Here is a 15,084-nt window from a genome sequence, read left to right as displayed (position 1 = left end):
TTTGAATATTTGAAACATAAATGTCCTTCAATAGGTTTTCCAAATATATAAAGGATTTTACATAATTGTTTTATTTTCTAGGTATGCATAATTAAGTTTTTAAAAAAAATCATTTCTCTTGAATGACCCTGTATATAAAAAGACATAATTAATGTCGCGGGAGAATACGTAAATAATGTGATTAATGATGATAGTTGACAATAAAACTAGTATACTTAGTATCCTTTTAATTTTTATTCATGTTTGATAGCTTAAATTGGATAGTTCTATGCATTATTAAGACTTTTTCTTTCTTTGGATATAACCTTATCTATATGTATTAAGTACCTAATCAAGGTTTCATTTCTGAACCTTAGGATCTCGGAAAAGGATTTACAGTTGAATTGGGCTGTGCTTTATATGGAATAAAGGTGGTGGGGTGGTTTTAGGCTCTTTTCGTAAGTAAAAATAAACTATACTAACACAACAACATATAACATACAATTTTAAATATTTTAGAGAGAATAGGCAATGGATTTGACAACTCCATGTACCTGGGGCGGCTAAACGGCTATGAGAGAAAGTAGCAGCTGCCTGCACAATGACCGGCTCATCCGCTAGCTGTTGTAGAACAGTTATTGTTAGTATTATACTTGGTTCTGTTGCGTTACAGGAATGTATTAAAGATTCTGTATCAAGAAAAAGGGTGGGGGGGGGGGGGGGTTTAATGCAACCATCTCGTAATCAATGATTAAATGGAACTTAAAATTCGAATTAATTTCGATCTGAAATTTTGCATGAATAATCCTTGGTAGGTTTATTTTCCCTAAATCAAACAAAAAGTTGGAAAAGTAACGGCTAACGGTTGGCGGCTCAGCCGTTTTGCCATATTTTGGCCATTTTAAGAGCAAATTAGTAACGAAACCTATCTCCACATAATACTTTTTGTCGCTCAAAAACCTTATCTAACGGTTCTAGCCGGTAGCTGTTGGTACTGGAAATTTTAAGAATGGCTATTGCAATATTTTAACATGAATTAAACCAAAAATAGGTGTTTTAAAAAGTTGATTCCTACGTAATTAATGATAAATTTGCCCTGAAAATATGCAAAAAAAACCGGCTAAACGGCTGAGCCGCCAATCGTTACTTTTCCAACTTTTTGTTCGATTTAGGGATAATAGACCTACCAAGGATTATTCATGAAAAATTTCAGATCGAAATTCGAATTCTAAGTGCCATTTAATCATTGATTGCGAGATAGTTGCATTTACCCCCCCACCCCCTTTTAAAACATTTAATTTTATTGGTGCAGCTTCTTTAAAAATAGATCATTTCATCTGACTTTCGTCTGAGTAAGCGTATAAATAAAATTTATTTTATCTTTTTTATAGTTTTTTTTTGCGGGAATCCAAAATCGCTGATAGCAATTGGATAACATTGAGCATTATCTGTGTAAAACCGTCCTTTTCAATGCTTTCAAGTCACCATTCTTTCAATTGTACCGACTCAATGAATGAATTGCATAATTCAAGAATATAATCTTAAATACAATTTAAAAATTCAGATATTTTACTTTACAAAATTTACAAAGCCCGATGTGAGATTCATCCAGCAGAGTTTGTACACCAAGTATCCTGCCCAAGTTACAAATGTGATAATCGTGTCCTCAACGCCGAGGAGCGGCTCCTCCTTCACTGGGGAGATGATATCCTCGGCCAACTACGCGTCCTACTTTTTCGAGCCGCTCTGGTATTTCATCGACGCGAAAATTGAACCCACGCAATATATGAAGGAACAGTGATAAGTTTTTTTTTATCAAAGGGGTAGTTGCACGAAGTGCATTTAAACTTGAATATAGTGAACTGCATATTTATTTCTGTTCAATAATTGAAACTACATTTGTAGAACATATTAAAAAGAATTTCAATTTTTACCACGTTATTTTCAAAATATAAAGACTTAAAAATAATATTTTTTGGATATATGCAAATTCTATGGCTTTCCTGTTTTCACAAAAAGAGCATGATGACTATTTTGGTTGTGCCTAATTGATTTCCATTTATTGTAATACAAAATTATTTGTTAGATAATATTGTAACTTTTGCTTGCAATCAGACTATAGAAAATATAACAAACTTTAAGTTGGAATTAACATTTGATAAGTTACAAAAAAAATATACACTGTTGTTACAGGAATCTCTGTTGAAAAATTTACTGCGCTGCAATATAAGAGACACCACCGTCAAAAATATTTTATTTTCCAACAAGCGATCAAGCTTTGTCTTCAGAAAGCCGTCCTTAACTGATATTAAAAGATTCAGCCTTTTATCAAGGAATTTTTGATCATTTAATCACATTATTTTTTAAAAGAGACCCAGTTTAGAACTATCGTATTTTTTTTTATAACCTTGCTTTAATACTTATCCTATTACATAAAGTATAGGTAAGGTTTTTTGTCTGTAGCTTAAGATATCGATAACTACAGAACTAATAAAGTTTTCCACATTACCTAATAAAGGATCCCATTGTTCCTGGGATTGTTCGAGGCTGTATTATTTATAAAATCAAAATCTCGGGTTGGTTTTAGGCTACTTCTGTTCTTCCAAAATGCAAATCTCTAGATATTAGGAGCGCAGCCTCCAGTGTCATAAAATCCATAAAGTTTTAAATATACGCACGTTCTTTTTAGGTACGATCAAAGAATGATTCTAAATTGCCTTAATAAACGACTACAGCTAAACGTGAAACTCGGATTGACCGCCCCTGAATAAAAAAAGCTTCGCTTTTATTAACACGAATGATCAATATTAAATGCTAGGGTTGGAGTTCACTTGAGCTACATCCACAAGATGGAGGCAAAGTGTAGAAGAACAAGACTTAGGGTTATTAAAACTTTCAGGTAATAAAGAGGGGGGAGGGGGGGGGGGGGGGGGTATTACAACCACCTCGTAATCAATGCACAAATGGCACTTAGAATCCGAATTTCGTTATGAAACTTGGCATGTGTAATCCTTGCTAGGTCTATTTTCCCTAAATTGAACTAAAAGTTAGAAAAGTAATGACTGGCGGCTTAGTTGTTTAGCGTGTTTTTTTGTTGCTATTTCCAGGGCAAATACATCATTTATTACACTTTTTCATATATATTTTTGGTTTATCATTTTTTTCAATTTCTAGGCTCAGTCGCTACCGGCTACAACCGGCTGTAAGCGGCTGGGAGAGGGCACAAGTATTATGTGTTGATAGGGCTTGTGACATTTCTATAGGAAAATAGCCGAAAAACGGTTGAACGGCAAGCTGCTTTTCAAACTTTTTGTTCAATTTAGGAAAAATAGACCTACCAAGGATTACACATGTCAAGTTTCATGACGAAATTCGGATTCTAATTGCCATTTGCGCATTGTTTACAAGATGGTTGCATTAAAACACTCCCCCTTATTTTAAATTTTTTTGCTAAGTATCCTAGGATCTACTGCAGTTCACGGTAAAATATTGCTGGTAACGAATATTTCCAAAATTCTATTAATTTTAAAGGCTGCTAGCTGCCAAACGGCTGAACGTACAGATCATACCCGCACACCATTTTAAGCGGTATAAGAAGGCCTACAAATAATCTGGAATAGGCAAGATCCAATGATGCACTAAAGAAAAAACGCGTAAAATAGGCCTTTTTCGCGCATTTCTCTGCACTGCGAGATAATTATGCATTATTGATTTATGGCTATTCCAGACTATTTGTAAGCCTTCTTATGCCGCTAAAAACAGTGTGCGGGCATAATCTGTAGGTTCAGCCGTTTGACAGCTAGCAGCCTTAAAAATTCATAGATTTTTGGCAATATTCGTTACCAGCAATATTTTACCGTGAACTGCAGTAGATCCGTATCCTATTTTTAAAAAAAATGGGAGAGGGGTAGACATAGGCGTCCAAGGGGGGGGTAATGGGCCATTTGGCACCCCCAAACGATTTTGGGGGTGCCGACGGCACCCCCAAAATTTTGTGAACAATACCCCCCCCCCAAAAAAATTACCCCTACCTTGGGGGTGCCCGGCACCCCCAACGATTTTGGGGGTGGTATTTACCCCCCCAAACCATTTTGGGGGGGTAAATACTCCCCCCAAAATAGAAAATCTCTAACAAAAAAAATTTTTACGCGCTTCGCGCGCATTTTTAATACTAAATTTTTTAGAAAATTTAAATTACCCCCCCCCCCAAAATTTTACCCCGGGGGTAAATTTTGGGGGGGGGTAAACAAATTTTACCCCTGCCAACAGATTTCAGGGGGGGTAATTACCCCCCCCAAGCAAATTTTCACCAGAATTTTAAATTATTTGAGACTAGATTTGGTATTTTATTCTAAAAGTTACTTAAATTGAATATAAATCTTCCAATTTTTGAAACCTTATTAATACATGATATTTTTGAGAGAAACTCAAAATATTTTCAATCTAACTTTTAAAAAAAATGTCCATATTAGTACTTTACCTAGGGCTAGTTTAATTTAAAATTCTTTGAAATATTTAAGAAATTGACCATATCCTGTTAAATAAAGAATTGACTTTTTTGTTTGTTTGTTGCATTAAAATATCTCTGTTCCGATTAGGCTCTGCTTTTCAGAGAATGTCTCTCCTTGATATATACTACTGTATTCTTGGGGGGTGGGATACGTTTTCTTTCCAAGAAAAATGCCATACCTTCCTACTCCCCCACACACTTCTGTAAACTGAATAATGAATATTTCAGGGATTTATATTCCTGTTTTCCCCATACCTTTTCTAACAGATGTTTTTTTTTTGGGGGGGGGGGTGTAATTTTTCTTGGGAGGGTGGTTGTACCCTACCTGAAAATAGTTTTAAACCTTCACAGGGCCTATGAGAAGCTATGCTGCAAAGGAGAACCTGATCGGTTCAGCGGCGAGATCCTTTGGTATAGACAGACAGACATCCTGTTATTTTATTATACGGATAACGAATTATTTTGTATCAGAATGACTGTGCAAGAGGTAGCAGACTTTATAGAAACCCTTCCAGCCAAGGGGAGCAGCCTAACCAGGCAGAATACACATCTCATCTACCTGGTCAGAGATCCTAGAGGCGTCATTAATTCTATACAGGTAAACAAGATTACCCGGTGCTTTTCCTCAAAGTGCTCTTTGATCAAAGAAACGCTCTTACCTTATTTTTAGAGTATATGCAGGGCGACCACTACATACTATATATACTATTTATACTATATAGGATGAATTTGGATACTATATCATACTATATGACTAAAATTTACTATATATACTATATTTTATTACCTTTACTTGACCAAAATTTACTATATAATATATATACTATATGATATTACATTTATATAACAAAAAACGAATATTTTCAGTTTTGTGTCAACGCCTCTCAAGGAGCGTTTTGTCTTATTTTCACAGTAGGTCTTATCCTATTTCTAGCCCCTGCGGGGAGCTCAAAAGATACTGTGATACGACAAAAATGCATAAAGCTCTAGGTACAGTAAAAAAGAGATGAAGAAAATCCTTTGAAATATATTTTTGTTTGTGATTATGATATAAATATCAGTTTTTTTTCTTAGAATGAACTTAAGGGTGAGAGGGAAGTTTTACCGCTTTTGCTTACTCCGTGATTATTAGGCTAGGTATTAATGTGAGACTACAGGTTATTTGGGATAAAAGTTTTCTTTTAAGTAGTAGTTCACTTATATTTAATAATTTTTTTGGATAAGTTTCCAGGTTCAGGTGCTGCAGGCTAAAAGGTGGTTTCTGGACAGGTAAAAAAAATTGTAAAATTTATAGATCAACTTATTAAACAGAAATTCCTTTTTTCAGGATGTTATTAACAAATCTGAAGAAAAAAAATTAAAATTGGCCTCCAAGTTCTGGTCCTGCAGGCCACCAGGTCCTCTCTGGACTGGTAAAAATTGAAATTTTTTGTTTGAAGAGTTAGAGGTCAACCTACAAAACAGAATATGCATCTTTTTGGATGTTAATAACATACCTGAAAAAAATTGAAAATTAGCCCCCAGGGTCAAGCCCTGCAGGCCTCCAGGTCCACTCTGGACAGGTAAAAAATCAAATTTCTTATTCTTAGAGTTAGAGGTCAACTTATAAAACAGAATATGTATTTTTTTTTGGATCTTATTAACATATCTGAAGAAAATATATAAATCGGCCTCCAAGTTCAGGTCCTGCAGGCCTTTAGATCCACTCTGAACAGGTAAACAATAAAATTTCTTATATGAAGAGTTAGAGGTCTATTTATATAACAGAAAATGCATTTACTTGGATAATATTAACATATCGGAATCCAAGTTCAGGTTCATTCAGGACAGGTAAAAGACTCAAATTTCTTATTCGTAGAGTTCAAGTTCAGGCCTCCAGGTTTTCTCTAGACAGAGTCTACATGGAAGCCTGCAGCACCTGGACCTGGAGGTCAATTGTATTTTTTCTTTAGATATGTAAATAACATCGAAAAAGATGCTTATGGTGTTTTATAAACTAACCTCTAACTACACAAATAAGAAATTTTGATTTTTACCTATCCAGAGTCCACCTTGAGACCTGCAGCATCAAAACCTGGAGGTCGGTTGTCATTTTTTCTTTAAACATATAAATAGCATCTATAAAGATGCTTATGTTGTTTAATAAATCTCTAACTCCTTAAATTTAAATTTTCTATTTTATTTGTGTACAGAGTCCACCTGGAGGCCTGCAGCTCCTAAACCTGAAGGCCAATTTAATTTTTTCCTTCAAATAGATAAAGAACATCCAAATATAAGCTCATTTTGTTTAACAAATATACCATTAACTGTTCAATTGAGAGAGGTTTGATTTTTACCTGTCCAGAGTCTGCAGGACCAGAACTTAGAGGTCATTTTAATTTTTTTTCAGTTATGTTATGTTAATCCAAAAAAATGCATATTCTTTTTTATAAGTTGACCTCTAACTCTTCAAATAATAAATTTGAATTTTTTACCTGTCCAGAGTGGACATGGAGGACCAGAACTTGTAGGCCGATTAAAATTTTTTCTTCGGATATGTTAATAGCATTAAAAAAGGTGCATATTCTGTTTTATTAGTTGGCCTCTAACTCTTCAAATAAAAAAAATATCTATAACCTGTACAGAGTGGACCTGAAGGCCTGCAAGACCAGGACTTGGAGGCCTATTTTAATTTTTTTCTTCATTTCTGTTAATAACATCCAAAAAGATGCATATTTTGTTTTATAAGTTGATCTCTAACTCTTCAAACAGAAATTAAATTTTTTTTACTTGTCCAGAAACCACCTTCCAGATAGCCTGCAGCACCTGAACCTGAGACCTATCCAAAAAAATAAAATGATTAAATATATGTGAAATACTAACCAAAAGTAAACTTTTATCCTAAATAACCTATAGTCTCACATTAATACCTAGCCTAATAATCACAGAGTAAGCCCCTTATATTTGAAATTGCTTTGATAACAGCTATGCTTTGAGTTATAATTGATGATGTATATACTATGTATTACTTAATAATTTTAAGTCCGATACTATATCATACTATATGAGTTTAAAAAAACATACTATATATACTATATGGATTTTAAAAATTTACTATAAAAATACTATATTTTTTTTGTTTTGGAGTGGTCTCCCTGTATATGAATTAAAGATAAGTTGGTTTTTTTTCTCTTCCTAAGTCTAACCCCTGCGGGTCATATATCTACACTACCCAACCTAACCTGACCTAAAGTAAAAAAAACAAGCAAACAAAAAACTCCGCCGAACCCCCATCCTATTTACTATATTAAAATTAATTCAGAGCAGTTTCTGTGCTCAACAAGGCACTCTGAGAGAAACTGCCAATTCCCCTGTCTAAAAGCCCTTCCATAATGCCGCGAAGGAAATTTTATTTCTATAACGAGAATATGATTTTCTTTCCTACTATTTTAGATAGGCTTCTAAAATTTTGTGTAAAGAATCTTCTGACAAATGAGCATTTAAGGTGTCCTTTTTTTTCTTAACTTTTTAAAAAACTAATTGCTAATGTAGTAATATTTGCTGTATCTTTATTATTTCTGCGCTACCTATCCACAAAACTGTTTTTGTGTTATTACAGAATCGTGACAGCGAGTGGCCAGCAAAGTTTAAGAACCCAGATTATGTGTGTACAAGAATCTTGAATGAGTCCACCATTCTGAAGGAAAGATTAAAGTGATAAATTGTGGTTGATGCAAGGTGTCTGGTTCGAGTCTAGACCACACCGCGTTATTTATGTCAGGCGCGTGTCATCAATAGTAACAGTAGGGGTAGTGCTTTGGCCCATAAACAGGCGAAACTCATTACCATGAATAAGGGGGGGGGGGGAGGTTTAATGCAACTATCTCGTAATCAATGTAAAAATGGCACTTAGAATTCAAATTTTGATCTGAAATTTTGCATGAGTAATCCTTGGTAGGTCTATTTTCCCTAAATCGAACAAAAAGTTAGAAAAGTAGCGGCTAACGGCTGGCGGCTCAGCCGTTTAGTTATTTTTTGACTATTTTTCACTTAAATCCATCACGAAACCTATCTTTACATAATACTCTTTTCCGCTCCAAAACGTTTTCAAACGGTTCTAGCTGGTAGTTGCTGGTACTAGAAATCTAAAAAAAAAAATTTTTGTATGTATCATTTCACATGATTTAAAGCAAAAATATGTTTCAAAAAGTTGATTCCTACCGTCCTACGTAATTTATGACAGATTTGCCCTAAAAATAGCCAAAAACGGCTAAACGGCTGAGCCGTTAGCCGTTACTTTTTCAACTTTTTGTTCGATTTAGGGATAATAGACCTACCAAGGATTACTCATGCAAAATTTCAGATCAAATTTCGAATTCTAAGTGTCATTTATACATTGATTACGAGCTGGTTGCATTTAACCCCCCCCCCCCCCCCTTAGGACTTTCAGGCAAGGACCATGTTATCAAAGAGTTAATTGTCTCTTATGCGTTAATTTACCTGATACCTTAGGTAGTAGTTTGGACAGGAAAGAAGACTGCTCCCTTTCATTTTATAACCCAGGGAAGGAGAAGACATTTTTGAATACAAATAATATTAGTACCCAAAGTTTTATAACTTCGTTTTTCTCTGGCTCATAAACTTTGGGTAATTGGCGTGTAATTTCTACCAACAATTTTAATATACCTACAGAAAAGGTAATTTTATTTAGCATCGATTCATCATTAGCTTATCCCTTAAAATCCCTGTCAAAACGGGGTGCTGCCACTTTTACCACTAGCAAAAAAAACCCACTGTGTTTTTGACAAAAAGTAGGTGTTTTTGTCAATTTCGTTTTTAGCTGTATTTTTGGCAATAATTTTTTATCCACTGTCAAAATTACATTTTTACTACTGTCATAAACACAGTTTTAACATCGCTTAATCTGTTGGTTGTCCTGCAGGAGAATCTGGCATACCTGACTACAGTGAGGTACGAAGATATTGCCTCCTCACCCTGGTTCACACTTGTTCAGGAATACAACTTTCCAGTATGGCTATGGACGCAGCCTATTCTGGCCTCAGAATTTTTAAACTTACAAGACAATGGAATTACTTAATTTCTGATGATTATTATTAATAATGGAACGGCTCTATCCCGCAGTGGCTAACCAACCAACCAGTATCATGGCTTCGAAACCGATTAGAATCCGGTGGATTGGAACCGGTTCTCAGTTATACTAAAAAATCATGTATAACATCGTAATACAGACAATGTTCAACGAATATTATAAAATTATTACCTGTTTTGTAGCCCGGGCCTTCGGCCCCTCCGGGTGAACAAAAATGGTTTTAATCTTATTATTTTTCATTTTAACATCTGCGGAAAGTCGTCTATAATACGATGCGATAAATAGCTATTCTTCCAATATATATACTAGACCTAGATCCATAATCAGTAAATTGGACCAATAAGAGCATGGTGTAATACGAGTCTGGCAATAATATTTACAAAATGTGTACATATTTTTGTACCTAAGGTCAGTCATATACCTATAATAAGTTTAGGTCTGATAACAAATATGGCACCCCCCCCCCCTCCCAATCTCCCTATTTCAAGCATTATCTACAATTCTAAGTGTTTTTAAAAGCGAAGCTTTTCTATAATAAAGGTCGGTCCGTCCGTACGTCCGAGACGAGGTAGATAGCTTTTATTCATTAATTTAGGCATATTAGAATTGTCCTATCGATTTCAAACTTTTCATGAGGATTCCTGTAGTAGTTCCGTACGTTCAAATTTTGCATGGTGATTCCTTTAATAGTTAGGTAAGATTTAGAAAGCGTAGTAACTCTATAATCATTACCAGAAAGTCCGTACGTCCATTTTAAACATGTTAATTTTTCTACTTTTTTAAAAACAAATTTTTTTTGTGATGTAATTATCCGTTTGATCTGATTTTTGGTATATTGATTCCTGGGACAACAAAGAACAATATTATAAGCGAAGCAATTCTATAATCAAGTCCTAAAAATGTAAGTATGTTTATAAACATTATCCTGTATCAAACAGTTTTTCAACAAATTTACTTACAATTTTGTTTCGACTCTTATACTTTTATATTCTGATTATTCAGTTTAGACACTATACAAGTGTTAATGTTGTCATCCTTGTTTCTTTAGATACATTTAATTAAAATATCCTTTTCATGGAGAAAACATTATGGAAAAGTTGAAAAATGTTGCAGATATTTGGTGCCATGAACCAGTCTGTGCCAAGAGAATCCAGGTATTTTGTCCAGAAGCATTCAGCCATCAGGATACCTCCCAACGGAGCTGATAAAACCATTCAGGAACACTCAACTAGTCTTAAAAATGCATTAAAGAAGTGTTGGTAAGTTGGATTGTTGGTCTGTAATGCGCATGAAGAAAAAGCTTAACTTATAGTGTTCCTTTTAATACTTTAGATGTAAATTAATCATACTTGTATCTTTCTTGTTTTTTTCTATCCTTGCGTTGCGTATGTTTGTCTGTCCTTACCGAAGGATCTCTCATACTGTTTAACTTATATGGTTCTCCTTTATAATGTAGGTCCTGAGAAGGCTATAACTATTTTTTGAAGGGTATCAGGGTCCAACACCCTCACAAGAGAAATTGCTATTACAAAAAGAATACACCCCCCCCCCTACTTTTAAGAAAAAAATTCTTTTTAAAACTAAAATTAAAAATGGGAGTGGTTAAATTCCACCCTCCACCTCAAGTACCAATGGAGGGTTTTCAGCATAATCTCAAAAACTGCTCACTAATAAAAGTAAGACAATTGAGTGTTCTTTGAACAGACTCATCAATTTGGCCTGCCGCCCAAAACCAAGTCAGGGCCCAAAGAAACGAAGCTGTTGAAATATGTGGCCGAGGGAAAGTTGTTCAACAAGGATGATCAAGCCAGTCACAGCAGCAGTGCGAAATATCAGGTTAACTTATTTTTTGATTAAACAAGGATGAACATTAAACATCCATGAAAGCGAAGCTCAACAAATCAGATGGTCAGACAAATAAATGTAGACAAAAATAGAGTAGAAATAAATTTCTGGTTATGATGGTTTATAGAGTTGCTATGCTTTCTTTTTTTTACCAAATGTTAAAGGAATCATTATTTGTATTGTCAATTGTCCTAATCCATGATTAATAAGATTAACCAGCGGGAATCCGTCTTTTTTTTAGACGGATTCTTGTAAGAGCCCTAATCCGGTCCAAAAATTTGACGGGATTGCCATCCTTAATAATTATGTAATTGAACTGAATACGAGATTACAGATTACCCTTCTCCTTTTATTAACATTAAAAAGAGAGTGTTAACTGTTTAGTTCTCCTCTGGGGCTCTTATAACCTAAACTTAAACAAAAATATATCCTTATACTAAAGTAACAGGATGTCTGTGTGTTTGTTTGTAACGAAGGATCTCGCTGTTTGTAACCGCTAAACCGATCGGGTTCTCCTTTACAGGGTAGCTTCTCATAGGTCCCGGGAAGGTTTATAACTATTTTCTTGGGGGGTGGGACACCCCCAACCCCCCACCAAAAAAAAATTTGTTTACTTTTTCTTTTAAAATCTAAAATAAGAAATTGGGTTATCAAATTCGACTCTCCCCTCCTCAAGTGCCCCTAGAGGCCTCTAGTGGCGTAGCCGCTAGTTTTTCAAAATAGTGATTAGTTGTCCACTGAGAAGTTTAAGTGAAATTGCCGATTATCTCGTTAATTTATGTGTAGAAGGTTGTATATTGACGCAATATGACAAAATATCTCGGATGGGTTAGGTATACTCTTTACCTACAAATATGCTATTATACCAGAGAAGGAGGGGAATTAACAATTTAACAAGGCAAAAATTTTAGAAGCAAAGCTATTCGATAATTCCAGATGACCTCCCCGTCTCTGCTTTCTGTAAGCAAGAAACGGAATAGAGGAAACGTGATATTCTCGGCTTTTATTCAAGATAGACGTCTGAAACTTCTTGCCTATATTCCCATAATTATAGGGCACAATTAAAAATGAAACAATGGCTGATAAATTGATGTACACATCCCCAATTATGATACATAAAATTAAAAATAATAATTACCCCTTCTGTAGATTACAATTAGTGGTTGAAACGTTTAAACAGTCAATCAAAATTCAATCAAATTTCCCCAAGGTTGTTTTTAAAAAGACTTTGGGGACCCGTGTAATAATCAGCCCAATGTCCCCACCCTCCCTGGTAAACATTAGTTTAGGTTAACAAAAATGAATACTTTAGGAGTTAGAAGACAAAGCCAACAAGGACAGATCTAAGCGTAGCATCGGAACCAAGGGTGTCAGTAGCCTCAAGAAGAGCACGTCCAAGTCTGGTCCTGATAAGGATGGAAGGGATAACTATTTCAGCACTTACAGGTTAATTTTAAAATTCATAGGAGGGGTCCCTCACGATGTTTGTCTGTCTGTCTGTCTACATGGGATCACTCACCTTGTAAATCTGTCTGTCTTTATGTATTTATCTGGACCTTATTTTGGAGATAACTATTTCAGCACTTACTGGTTAATTTTCAACAAATACATTATTTCAGCACTGACATGTCATTTTAAAACACACAGGATCCTCCAAAAGCCCTTAAACAGTATCCTTTGTTTAAGCAGTTTTGCAACAAACTTTCTTACAATTTTGTTTAGACTTTTACAATTAACTGTTCGTTTTCCGTTTTTGAGCGTCGCTTATATGGATGTTATCATCCTTGTTCTGTGTATACATATACATACAACATACATCAATATCATTTTTAATAAGAAATATATGATTGATTAACCTCTACTTCATTAATCACTGATCAATAACAAAACTTCAATTCATTTTCATACATTTAGTACAGTAATTAAGTCAACTAAAATTATTTATTTTTAATCATGTATAATTTGGTTCCAAGTAGTAAAACTAATTATAAATCTTGTTTGTTGGTAGGTTTGTACTTCATAAAGGGGGGGGGGGGGTAAGTTCTGACAATTATGCGTAAACAGTGATTATAGGCTTTGTCATTGGAGTGAGAGGATAGATTATTTCACAAAAAAGTTTCCTTTTGGGATGTAGTTTTCCTATTTTAAAAAAAATATTTGGATTTAGCCTCCAGGTTTAGGCGCTGCAGGCCTCCAGGTTGTCTCTGGACAGTTGAAAATAAAAAACAATTTTTTTTGAAGAGTTAGAAGTCAAATTATAAAACAATGAAATATGCATCTTTTTGAATGTTATTTACATATTTTAAGATAAAAGATGCATATTTTGTTAATTCTAACTCTTTAAAAAATTTTTTTTCATCTTTACCTGTCCAGAGACAACCTGGAGGCCTGCAACACCTGGACCTTTTTTATTTTGAAATTGAGAGGAGGGTTAGTTTTTGGTAAGTTTGTTTATTACTTTAGGTCGGGTTTAGTTATGTTATACTGGGTGCTGTGGCCGTGTAGGCAACTCAGATTATAGTCCCCGCAGGGCTAGGGGACCCTGTATTAGTTGGACATAGGGAAACCCCCCTAATTTATTTTTAAAGAGAGAGAGGGGGGTTCATTGCACGATATGCACATTGAGGGAAAGCAACAAATTGCTTTTATTTAGGGACAAGAATACATTTTCACCAAACCACTGGCGAACCCAGCTAAGCACAGAAAAACTGAAGGAAATTAATTCTAACTCCAACTGTCAGGACGTGTTCAAGATCCATAATTACCCAGCTGATTAGGTACACACCATTGCGTTATAGCAATACAACAATAACAATATGTCAACCAATCTAGAAAGGAAGGGGGTAATAGACCTAAAATAAATCATACCCCCAAATGTTTGTGCTTAAAAATGTCGAGGTAAAAGTAAGAATACAATACAACCCAAATTATCTTATTTTTTTCACAATATTTTAAACTAACAAAAATGAAATATTTTCATTACAATTAGGGATAAGATTTATTTACAGGCCATTGTCCCATCCCCTCAACTAATCATATGAATAAAGTAGTCAAGAGATGCTTCTCCTCGTTTTGTCAGGAGGTTTTTAAAGTAGATATATAGGATCAAACCGGAAATACCAAAAAAGATATATTTAGACCCAAAAATGCAAATGAATTGCACGGCTAGAGAAAACACGCGTAAAGAGTACATTGAAAGAAGTTTAGGTGTTTCGCAAATTTTAGGGTAATGTTATAGGCTATTATTTGTAGGACCCCGTTTTGGTGGATATAATATAATGTTCTATACGACCGACCGTTTGGCCGTTAGTAGCTTAAAAATTTTTAATTTACTGGGGAAAAAAATATTTTTTTTTGTATTTCCGACTTGATCTGATTTATGTATAAAATATTTCTGGGCATATGTGCAGTAGAACCAAAGTTTCTATATGTAATCATGTAGTCAATACTAGTAACGCTAGTCAGCTAGACAAAATATTAGGGTTGGGCCGGATATCCGGCCAAATTACCGGATATCCGGCCGGATAACCGGCCAAATTACCAGATATTAAAGTAGTAAAAAAAAATTTCTTCAGAAATCTTATATAAATTTACATAAAGTTAAACTTATTCAGAAAAAATGTTCAGAAAATTATAGCCATTTAAGATTTTAAAAAGCAGA

The 15,084-nt window shown here is 34.6% G+C and overlaps 1 protein-coding gene across 1 annotated transcript; it reads left to right on the top strand.

Annotated features, from left to right (window-relative positions):
- Nucleotides 1-580: 580 nt before the first annotated feature.
- Nucleotides 581-14,321, top strand: LOC145320195 (carbohydrate sulfotransferase 1-like). Its single transcript, XM_080162634.1, has 11 exons — nt 581-619; nt 1,544-1,774; nt 2,176-2,313; nt 2,799-2,878; nt 4,961-5,087; nt 8,088-8,173; nt 9,413-9,482; nt 10,692-10,796; nt 11,283-11,414; nt 12,736-12,869; nt 14,077-14,321. The coding sequence occupies exons 1-11, from the start codon at nt 581-583 to the stop codon at nt 14,198-14,200; spliced, it is 1,266 nt and encodes a 421-aa protein (XP_080018760.1). The 3' UTR covers nt 14,201-14,321.
- Nucleotides 14,322-15,084: the final 763 nt, after the last annotated feature.

The sequence above is a fragment of the Acartia tonsa genome, chromosome 5 (assembly GCF_053477335.1).
Source record: "Acartia tonsa isolate MP-2025a chromosome 5, ASM5347733v1, whole genome shotgun sequence".
In the NCBI taxonomy this organism is placed as follows: Eukaryota; Metazoa; Arthropoda; class Copepoda; order Calanoida; family Acartiidae; genus Acartia; species Acartia tonsa.
This window is presented reverse-complemented; position numbering and strand designations above follow the sequence as displayed.